At 43.1% G+C, this 25,468-nt stretch overlaps 1 protein-coding gene across 12 annotated transcripts in view; it reads left to right on the top strand.

The window, feature by feature from the left end:
• Window positions 1-25,468, top strand: part of msi2b (musashi RNA-binding protein 2b) — a 242,859-nt gene that overhangs the window by 71,664 nt on the left and 145,727 nt on the right. For all 12 annotated transcript variants that reach the window (XM_069146799.1, XM_069146795.1, XM_069146791.1 and 9 more), the window contains exon 6: window positions 5,597-5,689. In XM_069146799.1, the coding sequence (XP_069002900.1) occupies window positions 5,597-5,689 (93 nt within the window). The remainder of the gene's footprint in view (window positions 1-5,596; window positions 5,690-25,468) is intronic.

The following is a 25,468-nucleotide window of genomic DNA, read 5'->3' as shown; positions in this document are numbered from 1 at the left end:
GGGGCCGTGTTCCCCGCAAATGTTGGAATACTCGCAAGCAGCAGTTAACGAGTTAGAAGTACGTCTTTTGATGTCATTGAATTACTTGACCATTAAAAAGAAGGAGAGGAGCCTGCGCGGTGGAGTTGAGAACCCCCCTCTCGCACATCATCGCAGACCTGAAGAGGATGTGCGCCTTTTCAAATTCGAGAGTAAAACGGGATGGAGGGAGGTGAAGAAGACATTGATTGTAATCCAAGAATAAACACGCTCTTCCTCCCTCCCCCTTCTCACCACAAAATGATATCAGCTTGCAACTTTTCCGGTAAAACTGTTACCTGTCTTTGTCGCCATCTGTCACGCCGCCACGCCTCCGAATGGAGTTTTAAATGACAACATATTTACAGCATCAGAGCTGGAGTGTCGTGATTTGCATAAATAAGTTGCACATTTTCATCTTTTTTCTCCTTCCACTTCTCTCCTACTTTTTTTTTTATATTGTTTCACACTATATTAATCTTCTCTCCTACTTGGGGAGTTAATAACATCCAGGCGGTGCCGTGTCGTGTCGCTCGTTCTGTTTGCATGTTCAAAACGCTAATAGCTTTTTTTTTTTGTGTGTGTAGGCGCGACGCAGACGCTCTTTGAATTTCGTTTGCTGCCACAGGTAGAAAGTCTTCAAGTTTTCCACAAATAACGAGAATATTGGGCGCCGCGACACTCGCAAGCAGCCCGCCGCTTTTGCAGTGCACACTTGCACCGGGAGCGCAGCGCTGTGAAGGATTTGCAACGAGGGGAGGGGGGGGAAGGGGGGGGGGGCATTTGAAGGCGTCGCTGTTGCCGTGGTTTCAAAAAGAGGTATGCCCTGATGTATTTTTTTCCGGACGGGTTAAAGGTGATCGTCGGTGTCCTGGATCTTTTGATACGGCGAACAAGGTCCGATGTTTGCCTCTTAACTTCCACGCGGGGGGGGAGGAGCGCTTGTTTCGGTGCAGCTGACGACGCCGATGTCACCGGGTTTGTCACCCGGTGACATCGGCGTCGTCAGAAAGAGGAGACCCGTCGAGCGGCGAATCGAGATCGTGCTCTCAGCACGACGGGTTGTGCGGCCCTACGCGTCGGCGGCCGGCTTCACGCCCTCCTGGGGTGGGGGGGGGGGGGGGGGTCGGTTTTTTATTTGAATGTAACTTTTTTTTGTTTGTTTTTTTGAATGTGGACCGACAGCCGCGCTCATCCTTCACGCGGCGGCGAAAGCGCTGCAAATTTGGACGACGCAACATATGTTCGATCGCAATTTACGCTTTAAGGCGTTCGATTTTTTTTGACTCGAATACTCCAATTTGCTAACGAGCAGAAATGCGACACGCCGAAGTGACGATCTCAACGCGGCGTCGGAGCTCTGGAGGAAGACGGATGTTGTCAATTTGAGTTTTTCCTTTATTAAAATCAGGATGCTTCAGATGCCACTGGAGCTTTTTTTAATTTTTTTTAAAGTCACAACATGAAACGAATCTCTCGCCGAAGTCACCGCACCGACCTCCTCGTGCGCGCTGATCACTCTCCTCGCCGTCTCTCGGGGATGTGCAAAAATAACCCCATGTTTGACAAAAATTGGGTTAAAGGGAAAAAGTGGGTTGAAGAGTGGTCCATTTTTTTTTTTTTTTTTAAAAACTGTCAGCTGGAATTGAAATGTTGTCGAAAGAGAAAAAAAAAGAAAGAAGTGCAGCCAGACCCGAATGATCTGAACTGGTGTCGCTCTGAACTCGGCGCGGGCGATTTCCTGTTCCCCGCAGGTTCACGTTGCAGCGAGTGATTTGGACAGAAATGAAAACGCGTTCGTTAAAATGTAAAACGACCCGATCGATCCGATGAAAGGCGATTTCGGAAGTCGTTTCGTTCCAATCGGCTCGGCGTCGTCGTGCTCGCTCCCTATTTTTTTTAAAAAGATAACGGCAGTTCTTTAAATTTGTCGGGGAATCGAACCGATGAGTTCCGCGTTCGTCAGAATGCGTCCGCGGCGTCGATCGATTTTTGCCGCCGGTGTCTCTGAACGACGGCGGACGGCCGTCGGCGCGGAGGGACGCCGTGCAGAGTACCCTTTTGACTTCCAACCTCACGGACCCGCTTTTAACCCTCCGGGTTAGTTCTGGGACGTCTGCTTCCGCCGGACACCGTTTTTAAAGGCCTCGGACACACCGCGTGCGTGGCGTTGTCACGGCTGCGGCGTGTGTGTGTCCGCACCGCGTGCGTGGCGTTGTCACGGCTGCGGCGTGTGTGTGTCCGCACCGCGTGCGTGGCGTTGTCACGGCTGCGGCGTGTGTGTGTCCGCACCGCGTGCGTGGCGTTGTCACGGCTGCGGCGTGTGTGTGTCCGCACCGCCTGCTTGTCAACAGCGGCGCTGCGACTGCAGGTTCAACCACTGAATCGATACGTTTCTGTTTGACAACGGCCATCGGTGCTGAATTTTTGAGGTCCGACAAGTCACGAGTTGGAACCAGTTTGTTTACCCTCGTTCGTAGCGAGACGCGCGCGCGCTTCGTCTCGCCCTCGTCGCCACGGAGAGAAAACAAAAATAAAGGAAGTGGTTGCGTTTGTACCGCGACTCGGGCAAATCCCCGTCAGCCGCTGGGCACACGCGTCAACGTGTAACGACGAGGCTCGAAAGCTCGACTGGCGTCAGCCTGACGGAACAAGGCTGAAATATGACCCGGGGGGGACGGGGTGGCCCGGAAGGGGGACGCAAGACAAACAGCTGATGTGGAGAGGCGAGCAGAGATGAACATTGACTTGTTTATTTATTTATTTATTTTTTGGTACCTAGATTGGCAATGATAAAAGTGAGTGATGTTGATAAATACTCGTGCAGCCAGTTTATCAGCAGCTGTCTGGCTCGGGGTTGCCGGCGGCAGCATCCGAGGCTGATAACCCCGGAGGCCCGAGGCATGATGTTGGGAGGAGGAGGAGGAGGGGGAGGAGGAGGAGGAGGAGGTGGGGGGCACAGGACGATGCAGCTGCCGGGTCCCGGCCAGTGTGTTATAACCCTGATTTGGCAGCCTGATACTTTGCATCGCCGCAACGTTGCGAAGCAGGCAAATGGAAACATCAGTGCAGTAAGATTCACCGAGAGGCCCGTAACACTTTTTTTTTTTTACAGAGCAGGAAATACAACTGCTGGATGGACGTGGAAATGGAACCAGCCGTTATTCTTAGATCTTTACCACCACGAGGGGACGCAGACATCAAAAGAGAGATCAAGAGTTTATTTTCCTGTGAATTGATCTGGCGAGATCTCAGGCTCAGCTTTGAATCGTCCGAGCCGCGTAGAGTCAAGACATTTCTTAAACTTTGATCCCGTAATATCACCGACCGTCTTTCCATTTTCTTCCCTGTGTATTTTTCCAAGGTGTTTTTGGGATGATGTTTGCACCTATATTAATTGCCCGAGACGGTCAGGCCTATTTAGACATCTGCATGCCTCCGCTAATTACTACACAAGCCGTGTTTGCATATTTAAGCCTTTGGCCCATTTCACATTCTCATGAAGCTGATGAAGCGCCGAGTGAAACGCATTGCTCATGTCAGTGTAATATTTAATTATATTTTATTATTTCATATTTTATTACACCCCTCTTGCGGTTGCCAGCACCCCCGGCCCTCAAGTGCGCGCGGTGCGCTGCGCTCTTATCTCTCTTTCACCTTTAAATTGGAGCTGTAAGGGAGAATGAATGTAGACGTGTGAAATACATTACAAATTATTTTCATTCATAAAAGCACTTGTGTATCAATGTTTTTTTTTTTTGTTGCTATTTTCTTACATCTTTCTTTTTTTGTAAGGAAGTTGGATTAATAGGAAGAAAAAAAAAATCACATAAGGACAAAATTTTTAGAGAAAAAAAAAAACCCAAAGTGTGAGCGAGGACCCATGTGTGGGAGGCTGTGTGCCTGTGAGACTGTGTGCACCTGGAAAACACTTGACAGATGGTTACTTCAGCTCGAGCTGAACGTTGCTTCTTTTTTTTCTCAGCGTTAAGCCTCTTTCATAGATCGAAAGTGTTTCGGTCAGCAATTTTGATCAAGGTAGAGTCTTTCAGCCTTCTTGATTGTTTGCCGAGCATCTCGAGAGTATGTTTATCCCGCGCTCCCCCCCCCCCCCCCCCACACACACACACATTTATTTTTGTTTGAGCTGAAGGAGATCAGAGCTGTGACTTTCTCTGCTGCCTTTTTGTTGTTGTTGTTGTTGTTGTTGTTGTTGTTGTTTGTCAGTAAGATTACAGAGGAGTGCATCAAAAATCACATTAGTGAATTCTCAATTTGTGTTGTAGATTTAAGTACTTTACAGGAAAGATTTTAATTTGGAAAATTTGTCTTCGGCGTTACAGTGATATACAGTAAGCCTGTTCTTTGTGCAAACAGGTGCAAGAAAAACAAGTTTGAGATTGTTGTTCCACTCGCTTTTGGCATTCATTCTCCCATATCATTTCGCCCAATTAGACCAATAGGCAGTGACGGAGATGAACGGATCAGACAATAGCTGTTAATGCTGACTCTGTGTACATTGCGCATGCACAATCGCTCGCGGCGCGCTCACCTTTGTGTGTCTATTACCGGAGGTCGTTGGAAACAGGCTGAGGTCAAAGTCCTTCTCCTCGCGGTGTTGGAGCGGCCTTTCACCGCAGTCACATCAGGCCAAAGCAATAACCGTAGTGACATCGCAGATGCCACAGAGAGATACGAGGCGCCTGCTCGGCGTTCCACTCCTGTACTTACAATAGAATGAAAACAATCGCGCCAAAATAACGCGCACTTCTTTGTACTGTCACATCAAATGTTCTGATTTACAGGTTCATTGTGAAAGGAAAGAAATCAACACGGGGTGTTTTAATAAATGTTTGGGATAACATCGGCTCTGTTGTAAAATGTTGCGACATAAATACCGTTTCAATAGTTCACGGCACAAATTTGTATTTACTGCAACCTTCTGTGCAAAAAGAAAAGAAAATGTTTCACTCCTACTGGTGTTGAATTGTTCCTGTTTTTCTCAGAGAAATCGTCCTCCTAAATTTAGCATGTGCTCCGCAGCAGATGTTTGTGCCCTTTTTGATGCTGTGGGTAATAATCCTTAATATTCTTGCTGTTTGAAACTAAATGAGGCTTTAATGCACTCTGATTCCATCTTCTAGCACTCATTAATTGTTGTTTTTTTTGTTTTTTTTTGGAGAGTCCATAAATTATTTCTGTTGTTTTTTGTTTTTTTTAAAGTTTTGCGAAGATAAACAGAAACTTTTAAGGATGAAATGGAGGTCTTTAATTCTGTGACAGCCTGTTTTGATTAGTGTTTCCATTTGAAATGCCATTGTGAGAGAAATTCACAGAAGTGCTCTTCTTAGTTGCGGTATTTCTTTCCTGCCAAAACCCTCTGTCCTTGTGACCTTGTTTAACACTATAATAACAACGTTTTATTGTGTGAGCGTGTGCATTTCTGTGTCCCAGCTCCTTTATATCCTCCATCACAGGTGCTGCTCACTCACTGTGTTTGGAGTCTCATTAAAGGTGTTGTGCAAAGCATTTGAAGTTGTGTCACTAACCTTCTCCTTTTTTGCCCTTTTTCCTCCAGATGGTCACAAGAACAAAGAAAATATTTGTGGGTGGCTTGTCAGCCAATACAGTAGTGGAAGATGTGAAGCAGTATTTTGAACAGTTTGGGAAGGTAAGACTGATTTTTGTTACTACCCTTTATCATGTTGTCACAATAACCAACATTTTAGCTCCCTTTGATTCCATTGCATTGCTGCCATTGACTGTATATCAAAATGGACGTAGCTTCCAGGTCCGACAAATTAAGTACCTTACGCTGCCGTACCACAGAGGGCCGCTGGCTCCAAAAAAAAGCCTCCGGCTCCGTAGACTCCCATTGAACTCTCAGTCAGGTCGCTCCTCCCCGGCCCGTCCAAATATGGTCACTTCTGGCTCCAAACAAAGCAAGATGGCAACAGTCCAAAGGCTTCAGAACAGCATCATCATGGTTGGTTGCTGCTTAATTGCTGCTTCGTTTGATGTTCGATGGAATCTAATCATCATGAAGATACCATGAAAGTTAATTTGATAATTGGAAATTCATTAAAGCCTCAGTCCACAATCAGAGCACAGCCACCGCTGTCAATCCAACAGTCCCACTGTGACTTAGACTAGTGGTTCTCAACTGGTGGGTCGGGGACCCAAAAATGGGGCGCAGGAAATTTCTCGAGTGGATCACAGACCTGTGTGTGTGAAATAAAAAGTCAAACGTTTCTTTTTTGCCGTTGGTATGACGGTAACAACATTGTCACATCAGTAGTTGATTGCAGCGTTTGGGCTGCGATGGGGGCCAGGATTAGACAAGTCTGCCTTTATATTTCATATTTTATACAGCTTAATTTAGAGTGTTGAAACTTGATGAGCATCACCAGTTTAAAGTTGTTTTTTTTGAAAAGCATAAAATAGACCAAGGTAAGTCTTCCTTTTTATCTCATTGGGTTTAATCCCTATTTGCACTTTAATTGTTTATTTCATTCAGGCATTTAGTTTTACAGCACTGACTTTGTTAAATACATTTAAGTGGCTCAAAAATTTGGCTCGCGTCTTAATGACTGAGGAATAATTGTGTGTCCCGAGGCTGGGCCAGTCGATTTAAACCACATTTCCAACACCTCAGGCCTTATAGCAATCTCAAATTTGAGCCTTAAAAGAAGCCGGCAGCATCAGTTTGGCTCCTCTGCTGACAGTAAAGACAAGTAAATATCGACTGTGACAAGCAAACAGCTGAAGATATGGCAGTGGCTTCACACAGCCCACCATGCCTGGTCAACAACATGCATTTTGCTTACAGAGCAAACAAGCAATGACAAGCAGCTGCAATGAACAACAACACCCCCCATCCCCCTCCCCCTGCAAAAAAACCCCACAAAACCAAGGACTGATAGCATGACATCACAAATATAACTTATGGTGGAATCAATTCTATATCTTTACGGTTCTGTGTATTGTGACAACATTGTATGTGTTATAAAAGAACAGTTCATTTTGTTTGTTCCTGCATGCTGCTGCCTGCTGTTCTCATGACCAGTACCCCCAGCTGAGTGAGGCATACATGCACACCCTTCCATACAAGGACATACAACACACACGCACACACACACACACACACACACACACACACACACACACACACACACACACACACACACACACACACACACACACACACTCTCACTAACTCTCAAGCATGTGCGCACACACAAACAGGCTTTGATACAGTGGCAGCATTTCACAGATAATTTCCCCACACTGAGCGCAGATCCATTTCCCTCATGTCATATTCCACATCAGTCAAGGTCACCTTCAGCTGATACAGTCGCCGTAACATCAGCACTTGACCTTGAGTTTAAACAATTTTAGTGAGGATGGATTTTTCATGGGCACATAATGTTCCATGTCCTGAAGGAGACAAAAGAGCTGTTATAAATTAATGGAAACTGATTTTTTTTTTTTTTCTTTTTTTGACAAAATGCAACTAGCTCTCCCCTCTAAAGCCCAGTGTTATTTTCTGGACTGGAAAGCGCAGCAAGGTGAAGGACTTTGTTTTGCTCCCTTTTGCGCGGAAGTGACATTGGAGACCTCGCCGCGGCCCGGCCCCGCCGCTTCAAATAAAGACGGCTTATTTGCACAATAGAACGCAGCCAGCAAATAGTCGGCACGACTTTGCAATCAATGGATGCGAGAAAGGGCTCGAAATGATTTTCGACTTGATTGAATGACATAATTGACTTGATTATACAAAGTTTTTTTCCTCCTTGAGGAATCCTCAAATGCTTAGGAGGAAACAAACAAATCAGACTGATTGAGCAAGATCTTGTGCATGTTTCTGTGTGTGCTTTTATAGCCTACTTGTGCATGCTTCGATGTGTTTGCAGTACTGCTCTTGTCATGCGTGAGTGTGTCAGCGATTAAGTGTATTTATGGGGGTGCGTGATTAGGGCTATGTGTGCGTGTCTGTGTGTTTATGAGCAGATTTGAGTGTCTTCGGTTAAAAAAAGAAAAAGAAAAAGAAAGAAAAGAAAAGAAAATCAGAGTAGGTATTGTGGGCTACGGCGGACGAGCAAAAAAAAAAAAAAAAGAGCTTCTTTCTGTTTAGTGTGTGTGTGTGTGTCCTTTCTTTGTGCCGTACACATCCCAGGATTTATTAAATAACCTGCCTGTCAGTGCAACCTACCATTATCGCCACGTACACACCACTTTGCAGACTTATCCACAGAAGGAAAAACCAATTAATTCAGTTTCCCCTTCATAGAATCTTGGTGGCAGTGTGTGTGACAGTCTGTCAGTCAGTCGTCAAGTCTGCCGTTCTGTCTGTCAGCCTATGTGCATGTCAAGGGGGACATTAACCCGCGTGGTGGCAGGGCAGCTAGTCATTTATATATCTGGGAAGTCTGTTTTTTGAAGCACTTATCAATCATCACACAACTACAGCTTAAGGCACCAGCAAATGTTCCTCCTCACTGGGAACAAGCCGTTTTACTGATATTATTCAGCAGGTTCTGCGTGTGCGTGTGCGCGCGGTGCTCGGCAGCGTAGGCCAATTAGCAGGATGTGGTCTACGGAGATGGCGGTGGTTGGGGGGGAGTGGAGGGGAAACAGCTGGTGTGGCCACAATTGGGTCACAGGTTCTGTCTGTAACCTCCTGCAACTCTCTTCCCCCCCCGCCCCTCCCACACACACACACACACACACACTCACCCCCCCCCCCCCACCCTCCCTTCCCACTCCACCGCCACCTCAGCCCCTCCCCTCCCTGTCTCCATTCTGTCAGGGGGAGATGTGGCATTTGTTATGGGGAGGGGGAGAGAGGCTGACAGCTCTCATGCACATCAGTCTCACTGCCACTCTCCCAGCCGTCACCATTAGGAAAGAGCACATGCCCGAGCCTGGCACAACTTCAGAGGAGCCGCTGCACAGCCAGTGTTCAGATGCTGTTTTTTTTTTGTTTTTTTTGACAGATATACAGTACGGGGCGAAGGTGTGCATTTGAAGTGATTGTGACAGTCATTTGAACAGAACTGAAGTATGGTTGTGTTTGACTGATTCTAATGCATCTCAGATGGATCCCATTACCTGCCTAATAGTAGCCACATCCTGCCTTCCTTTTCTTTTTTCTTTTTTTTTCTCAGGCAGCCCGCTGCACTTTAGCCCTGCAAGCCAGATGAGACAATCTTATCAGCATTGCCTGGCCTCCCTTTTTATTCAAGGACTCTTAACTGGAGGCTGCTGCTATTTTTGTCTTGCAATAAAGTCAAATTAATCAGTGTGCAGTTTGCGCTATTATGTGCTATTGTGCAGACTTGTAAATTGTAAGAAAAGACAACGTCGGCCCGTAGATATTACAGGGATTTCCCCCCCCCCCCTCATGTAAGCCTCGCTAGTTTGCATTTTGTTGCAGTTTTTTTTATCTGCTAATGTTGTTATCTTTGCAATATGCACAGTCATTTGTAAGCGTTTTTTTTTTTTATGCATTTACCTTTGCCAATGCTGCCTTTGCCTTTGTCTATGGTTTGCATAACAAGTAGAAGCACCTCCAGCAGACGGCTTTTGTTACTGCCCTGCACAGTGTTGTCACAATAACCAACGTTTTAGCAGTTCCATTGCATCCCGTGTTGTTATCTCATCATGAAGATGACGTAAAAGGTATTGTTACGATAGAAAATTCTCAGTCCGATATCGGTGCCCAGCGCCCACCTGCCATTCCAACAGCCTCACTGGGGTTTAGACCACATCTCCAGCATCTGGGGCTTCGTAGCGTTCACGCATTTGAGCCTTAAAGGAAGCCGGCAGCATCAGTTTGGCTCCTCTGCTGACAGTAAAGACAAATAAATATTGATTGTGACAAGCAAACAGCTGAAGATATGGCAGTGGCTTCACACAGCCCACCATGCCTGGTCAAAAACATGCATTTTGCTTACCGAGCAAACAAGCGATGACAAGCGGCTGCAATGAACAACAACACCCCCCCTGCAAAAAAACGAAAATCAAGCAGAAGCACCCCTAAATATCAGCTCACAGAGGTGGCAGCACTTAAAAGATCTGTATTATTAGGTATAATGACTGTATACCCTTTGAGTCGTTTGGACAATGTGCTCAGCCCGGGGTCAAAAGGTCACAGGCAGCTTAAGAACAGCAGATGTACCTTGCAAAGTGTTACTCGTCTAAGGTTTTACACAAAAAGTTAAGTTTTAATGTAAGAATATAAATGCTGCATCTCATGTTTTCATATGTGTATCATTATTATTTTGTATGCCAGCATATCCTTTTTCCCATTGAAATCAAACATCCTTTAACAATGCATCCACTGCTTAATTAAGGATGGGTGTTGGTGTGATGGCACCTTTTTAAATTTGGATGTGACGTGCCAGCAATGCATGAAAAGAGCTCTCACCACAGTTAAAGGCATAATTAGCTGTGGCTGGCTAATGCTTCCTCATTGGTTTATTGTAATCGGCTTTGAGTGCATCTCGTAGTGCCCTTATTTGGCTTGAGCTGAAACAACTGCAGATCCCTGACTCACTTTCCCGCACTCCCGTCCGTCAGCTCGGGCTTCGCCACGCAGGCCTGCGAGCTGACTTTTAGTTCCATCAGCAGCTACTTGCTTCCATGTCACTGGGCTGCCACAATTGGCCCTTTATGTCCGGGCAGTCCTGGTTCTCATGCTCCACTGGTCTAGAGCCAGATCCTAGAGGTGGAGCTCAATGGGGGGAAGAAGAGGACGAGGAGGAGGAGGAGGAGGAGCAGCAGCTTAACTAGTTCACTGCCACTGGGCTCAGGGGGGGGATAAAGGTAGACACATAGATTATTATATAGGAATGAAATCAGACTATAGTCTTATAGTAAAGACAAAAAAAAAAAAAAGACAGTCAGCAGACTAGAGTGATGACATCTGTTGGAGGACACTGGAAGGATGAGCGAGCTGAAGGAAAGAGATCATTGTCAGAACACAGCGTGTCCTTTCCTTGCCTACAGCTGCTGTTTCTCGAATGTTTCACCTTTTGGCGGGGGAACTATCCGCACACTTCTTTTATACTTCTGCTGAGAGGAAACAGATGAGAGGAAGAATCGAAATGATAAAAAAAGCATCAGGAAAAGATTCCTTGGTTAGTGCATGAAATTTGTTCCGGGGCTTTGGTAATCTAATACCACGGCTGACATTTTGCGTGCCCTTAGATTTTGTAAATGGCAGAAAAATAACTCTGTGTGACCACCTGTGAAGACCGTATGAATTAATTTAGCATACCTGCCCAGGGCCTTTAAAGGTTTTCAGGTATTCGAAGAAAAAAAGTGACAAAAATGATATCGGTGGATATTTTTGTATGTTCGCCTCACAGAGTGCATTTGAATCTCTGTGCAGAGATTACAAATCACCAGTGTCATTCTTCTTGTCTTATCTGTTTGATTGCAGTATAAAATTTTACCTTGGGTGTCAAAACAGTTGAGCTCCTGCAAGAACCCATACAGTGCGTTAAAAATAGAACCTGTCAAGGTGCACATTAATTGCACTTTGGACTTGTTCGCCTGTTCGACATGTTCATAGGCTGAATTAGCAAACATGAATGATTAATGCAGGAGAAAAATACACTTTGAATGAGGGGGAAAAAAAAAAAAAAAAAAAGAACCTAATCAAAAGGCCACAGTCCTTCATTCCACTTCCTCGCCTGGTGCAGGTGCACATTTGCATGCATTTACATTGTCGCTCGCGGTGACCACCACTCCAACGTCTCGGTGTCCATCACCGGCTGACATTGTGTGATTGTTTCCTCTCTGCCGCGACTCGCCCAATCAGTTGAGGATATCGTCCGGTTGCAGTGATTATAAGGAGTGATCAGAGCAGCAATGATGGAGCATGTGCCTTGCACTGGAGATTTAGCCAGAGGCTTCAATCTCATTGCAGTCACTTGTAGTTAGTGACTGAGACTAGCAGCGAGAAGGGCAGTGCAATATAAACGAATTGGCTATGAATGTGGATATGGCTGCTGCAGGGACACACATGGAGATGGGGGAGGGGTGGGGGTGAGGGGGGGAAGGGCCAGTTACACAAACTATTTCATATCCCCCTTGACCTTTATTTGCCCAGTGGCCCAGCAACATTTCCAATAGAGTGGCTTTTAAATGGCCGCTAAAGAATTGAGATCTATTTCAGATCTGAGAGTGTTTTTGTGTGTGTGTGTGTGTGTGTGTGTGTGTGTGCGTGTGTGCGCGCGTGCGCGTCTTTGTATGAGAGAGAACATGGACTCGTGTTAATGCAAGTGCCTTTACTGCAGATTACTAAATTTTTACTTAAAGGCTAAGACCTTTAACAAAAGCTTTAATAGATTTTTGACTATTGCTGAGCCATAAGAATACCACAATATCAGGCGGGCTACTTGAGCAACTAGATGCTGTTGCAATACAGCGTCTCAAAAAGAGAGCTGTGGATCAGGGGGGAGATTGACACCTTTCTGTAGGTCTGTAGTCTCATCTCCCAGCTGTCCCTCCCTGAAATGGCTCCCACGGGATAAGCCGGGATTGGCTTGATTGTGTTATCGGCGACTGATCGGGTCATTGAATGATGGAATTTTGAGCCCCTGTTCTGCTTAAAGAATGAAATGTTTAAAGAAGATTGACTGTGATTGGATCGGATCCAGCACCTGCTCAAAGGGGTCAATCAGGTGAAGGCAGGAGGCAGCAATCTCTGCCGCGCTATTGTGACATGGATGGAAGGGAGGTGGGTGTGTGTGTGTGTGTGTGGGGGGGGGGGGGATTAATGTGTGTGTTGGGGTAGAGTGTTGATGGTGGTGGTTTTGGAGGGGGGGGGGGGCGCTACAGATGCCATTCAACGGGGGAAGCGGTTTTAAAAATGTCATCAGAGGAAGTGTCATGAGTAATTTGCAGCAGTGTCACCATCAGGCTGGTGTGGAGGTGGACACTTCAGCTTCGCAAGCTGCAGGAATCTCATGTGGGAGAGCACTTCTGAGATGAAGAAGAGATTATATTTTGGACGGATATGAAATATGTTTTGATACATGCTTTCTAAGTCTTCTTTAGATAGATAGCTAGATAGATAGCTAGATAGATAGCTAGATAGATAGCTAGATAGATAGATAGATAGATAGATAGATAGATAGATAGATAGATAGGTTTAAAGCGGACAGGCTGAAGTCGCCCTGACTGACGGACCTGGTGTTTCAGCGCGTCACAGCCGAATGAGAAACTAAACAGCGGTGTCAACTTTCACCGCTCATCCGATCGGATTTTAAAGAGGAGGCAAAACTGCTCTTCAACCCCTCCAGCAAACCCCCCCCCCCCAAAAAAAAAAAAAAAAAAAAACTTTTTATCCTCATCTGACATTTTGCTTAACAGAGGGTTGCCAGTGCCTCACAGTGAATATCCCCCCACTGAAGGAAACCAGTGAGCATGAACCATGACTCAGCACCACCTGGAGAACAGGCAGTCGACACAGTACAGCTCAAACGATGACGAAGCACGAAGCTCTCTGAACATCCGAGCCGATACACGCAGAGCTTTAGAGATCTGGAGACATTTGGTGAAGGCTTTTTTTTTTTTTTTCTTCCCCCCCCCCCTCCTCTGGATGGATTTATCCCAAATGCCTGAGCAGCAAGGCAATGACAATAGAAATGCTTGAGTTTAACCTGCAGCTCTGATGCTGTATTCACATTTTCGAGGCATGCAGTTAAACAAAAAAATATATATATATTTTTTCTTTAATAGGCAGTTTAATGTGCTACTAGATGGCTCCAATTCCTGCAGCAGGTCTTTGCAAAATAAGTACACACACTTCTCTCTCTCTCTCTCTCTCTCTCTCTCTCTCTCTTGAGAAAAGCAGTAAAAGAATGAGCTTTTATCCCGACTGTCAGTTTGCGGTCTGGATAAAAGAACAAGCAGAAATCAGATTCAAATAATATCCTCTTAATACAAATGACCTTTGGTTGAAATGGCACTTTGAAAAATATCCAGTCATATTAAAAGAGAGAAACTTTGCAGTGAGCGATGACTGACATCCCGCAACACTGACCGTTTATTTTCTTTTATACGGTGCCGTGTGAATTCATTAGAAGTGTCGACTTCAAGTAGCCCTTTGCCGGTGCTTCTTCAGCCACCTACTGCAGTGTGACCAGGTCCACAGGCAGCTCCAGCTCATGCTAGGAGTGCCTCCCACGCGCTGCCTTCTCGATATCGCCGGGTAACTGTTCTTCCATGGAAATGTACACGATGTTCTGTGGTTTTGATGTGGAGGGGCTAATGAAGTCTCAAAAGGTTTCACTTATCTAAAACACTTACTGCACCTTCCTCTGTGTGTGTGTGTGTGTGTGTGTGTGTGTGTGTGTGTGTGTGTGTGTGTGTGTGTGTGTGTGCAGATCTGGGTTTCCTCGGGCCTGTTTAAGAGTGTTGGATTATCTAAAGTCGTCCACTGTCTTAAATACAGTTATTTGAAATTTGCTTGTTAGGTTTCATTTTGATGCGACTGCAAAGTCCAACATTGGTAGTGACAGGCTCATTACATGCAGTAATATTTAGCTGGAGCAGAGTAAGTAGGCCAAACAAAATGGGGTAATTGCAATGAAAAACTGAGTTTCAGCAAAAGACGTGGATGCAGTAGTTCTAGTTTTCTTTTCTTTTTTTTTTTTAAACTTGTTTAAGTGTCCTATCTCTTATACAGCTCTTTTCAGACATGTTTTATTTTAATTTTATATATATAGATATATTCAGAAGTTTCTGCAGTTTTTAAGTTCAGAACAACAAACAAGAAGCGCTGACTACCACACTGGCAGCTTGATGACGTTGTAGTCACTGTAGGAAGAGCGATGCTTTAAACTAATGTTTCCATGCTGCTGTGGACAAATTGAAAATATGATTTAACAATGCAAGATTAAATAGTGCAGGGATCACAAAAGGCATTAGGATTCATCTTCTGGGAAATGGGAGTGTCTGCACAAAACTCCATGCCAATCCCTCTTTGTCTATGTTACAGTTTATTTCAAATAATAAGAGAAATGTGTGCCAGGTATTCATTCATTCAATCGTCAAGGTAATTATCCCAGAATTATCAAACTTATGGCGTCACTTCAGGACAGTCAGCGAGACAAAGTTGTGGAGATTCAGCCCCTGGCAACGATAAATGTCTGGACCTGTGATCCCCCCCCCCCACCAAGATTACCACTCCTAGAACCGCAACCTTAAATGTTTCGGTAAAATCCATCTTTCTAAAGCCTCTATAAATTCTCCTGCATGTGTTGCATTGTGTTAACAGCTCATCTACAGCTTTGTTGGGACACAGCTCGGGGTATAAGAGTTTACACACAGTGGGTGTCGATTAATTTGTTCACTTATAGTGGCAACACACGTTCTGTAAAGTGACTCAGTCCTCATCTGCTGCGTGTTACAGAGGAAGAGGCACAGAAACTGTTTACATGTTGTTTACATAGCTTTGCAAAGAGCATTTACTCAGATGTAAATTGACCTCTGATTATTTGCCCGACGTTAATGATTCAAGTTTAAAATGAGTCCACTTATTTGTATGCGTTTAGTTAATGGAGCTAATCAAAGTCCTAATTTCTCCGACACACGAAACAACCCAAGTAGATGAAAAGTAGCTAATGCTATGTTATATTATGGTGTGTTCCTAGAGGGGGATTCTCATTGGAAAGGCTTTCTTTTGGACTTCTAAGACCTACCCTGACCATACCCCTAATCCAAGTTTTACCAGAAGCAGACATTGTCATTATGGCGGAGTTCTGTGGTCCAAGTCACACATTTGCAAACCAGAGAGCTGGATGTAATTTCAAAGTTTGGTGTCAGTTCGTTTTTTTTTATTTTTATAACTGATCGGTATCGGCTACACTGAGCTATAATTAACCCGATCCTTTGTTTCGCATCAGCTGTCGCTCGGGTGTCATAAACGGAGAGCGCATTGTGTGACTGAATGCAGAAGTGTACTCTGACATGTGGCACACGTGCAGCTAAAATGTGTGCAGTGTGGAAATGTTTTAAAATCGGAAACGAAAGCAGCAGAACAGCCTCATGTCGTGTCTGCTCAGCGAGCATTTTGCGAGTTGATACCGACATAGCTGCGTTCATTATGACTAATTTGATATGGCACCTAAGGAATGAACACTCCACTGAAAACAGTGACATCACTCAGGTAACTGTGATAATTGTGGTTTATATTTTTTTGTCACCGTCACATTTTAAAATGATGACACCAATTCAAAGTGGAATTGTGATCATAATATTCATCGTGAGTATCTTTTTGCCACAATGAGGCACTAAGTAGAGTTAAGAGCTGCCTGTAAAGACAAATTTTTAATTGTTTACGTGGATATTTTCTTAACCATAATACATAATATCCAATGTTGCACGAAGTGTAATTATAATAAAGAATATTTTTTCATTTGTTTACTTTGGTATTTTGTAAAAAATAAAAAAAATACAAATTTGAAAAAAAAAACATTTAAAGATCAGCTTGGATGGAGGCTATTTTTTGTCAATGCGTTACAGACCTGTTTTAATAGTCAGGCATATGGAATGGATTGATTTTAATAACCTTAATGAATCTGAAATGTGTACTGTGCAACTGTATTATCGAGAATAAAATGGAAGTATCAGATCGGGACTCTGTATCGGTAAATGCTTCTGTATGCTGCTGTAGCGAAAAAATTTCCCCTCGGGTATTAATAAAGTAACTACCTAACCTAACTTAACCTAACCTAAATACTTGATATTAAATGACTTGGCCTGTGATTAGGGGCAAAAAAAACAACTTGATTGGGACATTCCTAGTGTCAAACAAACAGACACGTACATGTACTACGTGCCTTTTTTAAAATGTATATTTTAACTATCGTGGTTGATTAAACTGCATTCAACTTTTGTGATTTACTTTCATTATTTGAATCAGGCAGCATCTTTTTTTTTTTTTTTTTTTAAATAGTGTCAATTTATTTGAACCAATATCAAGATTTGGCCCGACATATTGTATTTGGCAACATATTATGTTGGCTTTGCTTATGATCCTGAACCGTTTAAACAATTCCCAGTTTGTCTTGAATGGGTGAAGTAGCCGTTAAGTAATGGCCCGCTCGCTGTTTCTTTCTTCCTAAAGTCTTCTCGTGATGATTGAAGGAAGCACATGTCCCCCTCTCACATTAACAAAAGCTCACTCTTACTTGAGGCAACCGTCACGGGCGGCAACTTACATGATCGCTTTCAGGGATCTACCTGGTGCAGAGAAAATGAACAATGATTGAACAATGATTTTGACAGTCACTTGTCAGCCGCATTTGAGGTGAAATAAAAACCTTCCTCGAAGGAATAGTTCGACATTTGGTGAAACGTGCTCATTTGCTTTCTAGAGGACAGACTTAGATAAGAAGATTGATGTCTATCCATTCAATATAAGGCTGCAGCCAACACCTTAGATTAGATTGGGACAAACACTATAAACAGGGGGAGGCAGCCAGCCTTCCTCTTTCCAGCCGTGTCAACATTCACCTGGCATCAGTCGTCTTCACGCTGTGGGTCGTTTTGCTTTAAACACTCAGAATTGAAGCAAATTCTTTAGGCGCTCGTTTTTAAATATTTTCGACCGTACGAGCGTCACACCTGCGGTACAATAGCTAAAGACCAGAGGTAGACACTGACCTGCAGGGACACTCACCATGGACTAATGATCATCTTAAATCCCTGACAATAATATCAGAATCAAACTAAAATAAGATAGTAGATTGTTGTGTATCTCTGTCCCACCTTGTATCAGCAGATCAACCTGTTTTAATTAGATAGAGGGCAATTTTTATTGCGTAAATAACCCTTTACAAGACTCTGAGAGGGGAAGGAGGCGATAATGATGAAGAAACAGATAAGGTAGATGACGGCATAAATGTTACATTTCAACCAGTTAAACGTGTCCGTCATGTTGAGCTTTTTCTATTTAACAAACGTGGAGAGGTGTACACATAATATACATGTATCCAGAAAATGTGGAAGAATATGCAGAAGATTCAAAGATAAGTGCAAAGGTAAATTTAATATAATGTCAGCCAGACTTGTCAGTGACTCTCAGCAGTGTATTGAGGTGATCAGTAATTACTTGAGACATTTCTCTGGTTGTTAAAAAGCAGCTATTTTGGGTTATTAGGTTGAGTTTGGAATTAAAGTGAAGCGTCTCCTTGTTGTTTCTTTAATGTTTAGGATCATTTATAAGGCAGAAATACTGCTAGCGCCGCACAAGTGGCTGTCCCTATGTGTCTGCATGGCAGTCATTATGTTTCCAGCCATTTGCCTTGGCTCCACTGACCTCCTGTGTTTGATTTACTGTGATTTCTATGCCTTTTTGTGTTTGTATTTTCTAAACAGTGTGCTTACTCCTCGGAAATGAATAATGCAGAGAGCGAGCGAGCGAGCGGACGTGCATGCGATCCCGGAGAGTGACAGATCCCTATCTTAGCTGCCATGCTATGAATAATCTTTAGCTTATTTTCTGAAGTGGTATCTCAGGGTTCTGGTCGAATTGTCTAAAAGCTAAATAAGTCTGCTTGATTGAACTAATGGCATAGAGCCAAGATCTGGCACCAAGCCTTGTCTTTCAGCTTAATCTTTTGGTCACGGACACATTGACCAGGCTTACACACACACACACACACACACCAAAAGCTCCCTTCCAAGTCACTTCCTGATCAGGAAACTTTGAACCCAACATGTGGCCCATAAGTCCTATCCACAGGTAATTAGGTTTGATGGTTAGTTGAGCAGAAGCATAGATTTTTATCCTTCCCTCCGTCTCGCCTCCTGGAGGGTTGCCTCAACTTGTTGTTGATAAGCCCACTGCCAGCCCAGCATCCGTCTCTTCCAGCTGAACACACATTGTAAAAGCCACCAAGGAGCAGTCGTCCGTTTTTAAAGATGATTTAGCTGCTAAAATAAAATGATGTGGACAGTGCGGGGTGTGTGTCAGTAAACTGGACTGTATATTGCAATACGCGACCGTCTTAGAAGCATATCGCAGCTTTTCTCTCCCTCTAGTGTTTTTGTTGAAGCCAACTGCGGTGGATGTGTTCATGATGGACAGAAATATGTTAATGTTCCCTCTCACTGACACTCAGACCAACTGGTGTGAATATTGTCCCAGCAGAAATTGTATTTCATTAAATTCATTGAATTGGCTTGACCAAATTAGTGTCACTTGCTTGTCTTCTCTTTGTTTTAGTTTTTTTTCGGTTCTTTTTTAGCAAGTTGGAAAAACAGAGGACAATCAAATGCCCTCCAAAAAAATAGACAGAATTTGTTCAGGTTAAAAGCAAGTCTTTAATGCTCAGCAAGCACTCTATGTTGTAGTATGAGTGGGTGGGTGATAGTGGCTGGTACTGTTAATGATGATAATAATAAACATTATTTTCCCTTGTTAACAGCCCCTCTCAGAAGAAATGCAGCTCAAAGTGCTTTATGGCAAGACAATTACAAAGTGATTGACATAAAACAGATGTAAAGAAACAAAAAACATGTTAAAAATGTAATTTGAAAATATGAATTAAATACATAACAACCGATCAACGTAAGCACAAGACAACACATTGATAAAATAGTTAGAATATTTAAAAAAAAGAAAAATACCAGAATTACATTTGAAACAGCTTTAATTTTGATTTAATCAGAACTTCATGTTAATGTAACACGAGGTGAACACAGAATGGGACAGGCGGTATCGAGCTCAAGTTACGAGTTGATTGCATTAAATCATCTGCAAGCGGGTCTTCCAGCTTCCAGCTCACTGTGTTGAATATCAGGACATTTGTGTGTGTAAAAAAATAAATACAAATATTTCAACGACAAAAAGGCTCTCGAAAAAAACTGGAGAATTGGATCCGTCATCATTGCTCTTTCAAAATAAAAGTCACCGAAAAAGGGTTACGGTAATCCTTTCGTGAAATACTTTTGTAATCTAGAATGTAAAGAAGATATACTTTCGACCTTTTGTGCCTGCTGGCATCAAATTCATTGATTTGTTTTTGACACGCTGAGCAAGACTGAGCAGACAAACAAATAGAACGTGTGATCCTTTTAAGTTGGCGCCGGCAGTCGAGTGTTTTGTGTGAATTGAGTACATTGTTTGTCGACACACCAGACTCGGGAAGTAATCGTCATTTTACCATCTGCTCGTGCCGGCCCCGCTTTGGCTCAAACCTTGTTTAATGCGGAGTTGATTTGCGAATGAATCTGACACGCTGAAACTGTTGTAGTACGTCTTAATACGCCCACCGAAGTGTGTCTGCTTCAGCTGAACAGCACAAAGCAAAGTCATTCAAAGAGACACGCGCAACCTTTTTGTTCATTTGTTTCTGGAAATAAAAGTTAGCCACCTGCTACACAAACAGTGTGTTTGTATTGGCCATTCGCTGCATTGCATGTGCTTTTATGCCGCGTCTTTACTGCCATAGATTGGCCATTTAAAGCATGTAGCTGTGTGGTTTGTCCAAGTTCAATACCTGGCTCCAGTGTATAATCCAGATGTGGCAGTGTGCCCTGCTTGTTTTCCTTCAGCCAACCAAGGCACAGCTGTGTGCTCGTCCAGGTTCTGGGGATTCCAAAGAGTCTCTGCACATCGGATCTTTCTTTTTCTTTTTCTGTATTTTGACCAAGAAAACCCAGCGTGTGGGACTTCAAACACGGTTTTGGATTAATTTAACTTCAGCCATGTTCACAACATTTTTTTTTAATCTACTGACTGTTATATGTAGGCATTTGCATTGACTCCAAGTTTTGAATGTCAATCCCAGTATCTTTAACTTGAATTCATACAGCCGGTTTCTATCCGTTTAAGTCTGTGTTTGCTGTGTTTCACCTTTTGCTTTCACCTCGGGCAATTTTCTTACTTCTTCTAGGCTTTTATTTCTCAAAAAATAATGACGACGAACACATGATGGTGGTTCATGTGTTTTATAAAGCGAATAGTATTTCCTCTGCATGAAATTCATCTCATGGTGCAGCAGATTTTAATGAGCAACATGGCGCATACATCAGAATTATTTCTGTATATTGGTTTAATGTGGAGGGAAAAAAAAGAGAGATTTGTTTTATTGCAGATTTTCCAGCGACGTTGTTCTTCTTTTAATTAGGAATCATTTAACTAAATTGCCACACTGCCATCTGGTTTGAGGATAAAACACATATGAAAAAGGTGCAAGCTACAATTTACATAAAGGCGATAAAGTTGCCAGTGTGAAAGGAGTTTATGAAGTAACGTCACTGATGTGGATCAAAAATCCAGTTAAGGCTGTTTTGGTCAAATCAGACAAAAACCCCGCGTACAGAGCTGTTTGATTCAGATCTTATCTCTAACTGCTGATATTTATGAATGCTTTGTTATTAATATGATTCTGCCAATATTAAAAAAAAAAAAAAAAAAACTATTTTTATGCTCAGACTACTGCGATCGTGTCGACATTCATTACTACCTGCAGCCTCACTGACACACTCCTCCACTTTCCCGCTCTGGCTGGCTGGCCGCCCAGGCATCGGCAGCTCGCACATGTGGCCAAACTGTAAATCAGATTCAGACTTACCATTGAAGTGCCCTACTGAGGGGACTCGGCTGGCCTTTATTCTGACCTCGTGGACCTTTTTATAGGCTTAGAAAAGAGCAGCAGAAAGGAGATAGATCCATAGTTCACACATAAATTAAGAGCTGAGTGTCTCTTACCTTTGATTAAAATCTGACCTTGTGGCATTTTAGACATTTTTTTGCATTTGAGTTGCATTTTTTTTTTTTTTAACGTAACATTTCAGTGTGCGCTTTAAATCATCCACAGTTAAAAAAAAAAAAAAAAAAAAAAAAATCTTCAGAGTGGTGTGTTCAACAGATTTTGAAATCCTCACTTGTGTGATTAGGGTTTGTTGGGAGTGATACTAGTGGGTGCATGTTTGGGTCTTTGTCTCTCCCCACAGCTGATGCTCTATAGAGAGTTTGACAGGGCTCAAGCTGTTCAGTCCCCCGCTCCCTCCCTCCCTCCTCCTCTATCTCCCCCTTTATCTCTCCCCTCCATCACACCTGATTGCATTTGACAAATGCCCCTATTGGCTCCATATCATCAGGTGCAGTGGAGACAGCGTAAGACTATATTACTCTGCCCATATACCACATCTGCTCTCCATTTTGCATGGCTGACACACTCGCTTCTGCGAGGTTTGAATGGGGCCAAGGCTCTGTCGCTGGAAAAGCGTCCCAGGTTTCATTGGCAAATAGAAGTCCCAGTGAACAGCTTGGACATGGCCTCCACCATCACCGCTAATCTTGTACACGTGTGCGGTGTGACATACCTTATCTAGTGCAGAGAAATGTGGCCGTGTGCAGCGCAACACATTCAAGTTTCAGCAAAAATACAAACACGGTGTGAAAATGATTTGATTTATGTGTGTTATGTAGCAACGCATTTGCTGCCTTAAGTTATAATTAACTATGCAACCCAATATTATGCGAAAGCGTGTAATATAACTGTCACTCCACTAGAGGATACCATGCCGGTGTCACTTTTTGCCTCACCTGCACGTAAACAAACAAAGTACCTAAGGCAGCAAAACCATGTGGCTTAGGACAAGATCGTAGTTCTGATTTAAGTAACGTCACGTGTACGTCACATATATTTACTATATGTTTACGTAAAATAAATATGTTCATGTAATGTATGTAATGTGCCTGTTGACGTTTTTCCACGTTAATGTAAATAAACCCACTTTGACCTTTGCTGTCTCGTGGACTCGAACCCCAGTCGTCCTGTGTTTGCTCCATCTAAACGCCTCCGACCTCCTTCCTGCGCTGACATTCATCACTTTTTGTACTTTTCCACATCACCTCCTTATTCGACCCGGAGGGGCAAAACGTGACACGGTATCTTCTAGTGGACTGATTCTTGTATTACACACAGCAGTCATAATACCCCAGAGCATTTTCCAACTTCAGTAAAGCTATAAATAGCAAACCTTCAACCTCCACATGATAAGAACGACAAACATATAATGAATCTATAGATATTATTAATTAATTATTATTATTAATTCGGTTTTTTTCAAGAGGATTTAGATTATGATTTATTAGACACCTCTTTTTGTAAAATGTATAACACCCTTTAACATTTATTATTGGTGTTTATTATTAGTTATTGCATTAGTATATATTCAAAAATCTGAAATCGCATAAGCTATATAATGATAATATCAATAGTGATAATAATAATACTGATAAATAATATCATCAATAATGATATCATCATCATCATCATCATCCTCTGTCTGCCATTATTAGCCAGACAGTGACATCGTTCTTTCCTAGCCTGACCTCCAGCTAAGTAATGTAACTGATGCCAATGTGTTTTGGGGTGGAAGTTAGCTAATTAGCCACTGATAGCTTTATTACTGCATTAGCCAGCTTGACCCGTGACACATCTCCTCACCAGCTGATTATTAAATAGAGACTTTGAAAGTGACTTTGGGGAGATTTAAGTGGGGGGAAAACAAAAGAGCACTGGAGTGCCTCCTACCAGGGTGAGACGCTGATGGACTGTCATGGCCGGCGTCTCATCAGCAGGAAGGGAAGTAGGGCTGGCACAGTAGTCACCATGTGGTGGCAAGGTTAGGTCACATCAGCTGCATCTGACTCATACAAAGAGGAGGCTCAGTTTGAAAGGCAATACTGTAAAAAAAAAAAAAACTCCACCTCAATTTCTCTCAATCGATATCTTTGGAATTACTTTCAGTTTAAGAGAAACAAATGGAGGAAGCGAGACAAAATAGAGGTGACGGGGAAATATTAAATTATAAGTCACAAAAGCAGAGAAGGGATTTCAGACAATGCCAGAAAGACAGACATATCTATGAGCTTTTTCATGTATGTCGTGTTCTCATGAGTCAACCAGACTCTGCACTGCTGGGCGGTAATTGGAGGACTTCCTGGGAGAGGTGGCCACTGCTCTGCTTTGCCTGTGGGTCTCCTTCAACAGTCTGAGCCTGCTATAATTGGCACAGCACATTGCTCAGCTCATCCTGTGCTCTTACTTAGACGACAGACAAGCTGTGTCAACGATTCATTGGCGACCAGAAAGTCATTCATAAGACTTTTGATGAATCAGAATTATCAGGGTGTCCCAAAGACTGAAAATGAAGCCAATGAGGAAGCACCTGTAGTGTAGTACCCCAGTGGGCCACCAGGGGCTGGGCCCAAAAAACCTCTGACTCCATAGACTCCCATTCAACGTCAACGTCTCTTATTAAGTTAACATCAATAATGTTTTTATTCATTCCTTCTGGTGGTTCTCTGAAAAAAACAAAAACAAACATGACATACTTACCTTAGTACACTAACATACAGTACTCTGAGATGTTAGTGCACTTACTCATCTAGTACTTGAATTTTGACAAGGTTGTGTTGTCTCAAATCCCACACTGCCGCTCTGCAGTTACTAGAAATAACCGTAGCACTTGAACGCATCACCTGCCAACATATCTGCTAGCTTTAATTATTTTGCCCAGAAATAAATGTGTTTTCATGCCCTCTGTTTAACACATACAATAAACATACTGATGGCTTCTACCCAACAGCAGTATGGTGGTACTTGTGTTCCGCAAAAGCTTCCTCAGATGCCACAGTTTGAAAATACTTTAGGTTGGTGGTCCCTGCTTTCCCCTGTTTCACACTAAATTGTGCATCATCCGGGTATTTGTAGTGCACTGCATGTTTCCATACTCGTCAGTGTGAATGTACTTATGCACTCTAAGTATTAAGTGTTAGTATGTAAGTATGCAATTCTACACAAGCTGTGTGTCATTAATGCTCAGTCAGTTTACTGGGGTTCACTTAGTTAATGACTCAAAAACCTTATTTACTCAGGTTTTGCAGCCAAAAAATGCTCGTCATTTTCTTCATAGAAAAGCATGCGTTTTCTATTTTATAAGCTTTCATGGTTTAATTGTTATTAATTGCTGATATGGCCAGAGATTGATTAAGAAAACCGTTTACGGTTCGCATCCTCACTATTGACACTTAGACTTTGTGGATAGTTAGCTGTGCTGTTCCTCCTAGCCCAGCCATTAGTTTAAATGGGGGGTAGTGGCACCATATGGTAGGTCCTTGACTGTGACAGCCTGACACATTAGTCATTGATGGCTCACAGCCTCTCGGATGATAGGCAGTGCTTAAAAAGCTGACCTACAAACACACACACACACAGCTTCTCACACACAATTAATTGATCCTGAAACACTCAGTGCTACAGAGGCATCTCTACCGAGGTCGAATCTGCTCCTTAGTTTGACAGTAATGTGTTTGTAAAAATAGTGAAATGAGAGGCACAGTAGTTTGAGACGAATAATCGTAGCCACCGTTGTTATGACCCCATTATAACAGGACTATGGATCGGTCTCC

This window comes from Embiotoca jacksoni, unplaced genomic scaffold (genome assembly GCF_022577435.1).
Source record: "Embiotoca jacksoni isolate LCO1_2020_lvr unplaced genomic scaffold, fEmbJac1.0.p SCAF_13, whole genome shotgun sequence".
NCBI classification, from domain to species: Eukaryota; Metazoa; Chordata; class Actinopteri; family Embiotocidae; genus Embiotoca; species Embiotoca jacksoni.
Note: the sequence above shows the minus strand (reverse complement) of the source record. Positions and strands in the feature narration are given on the sequence as shown.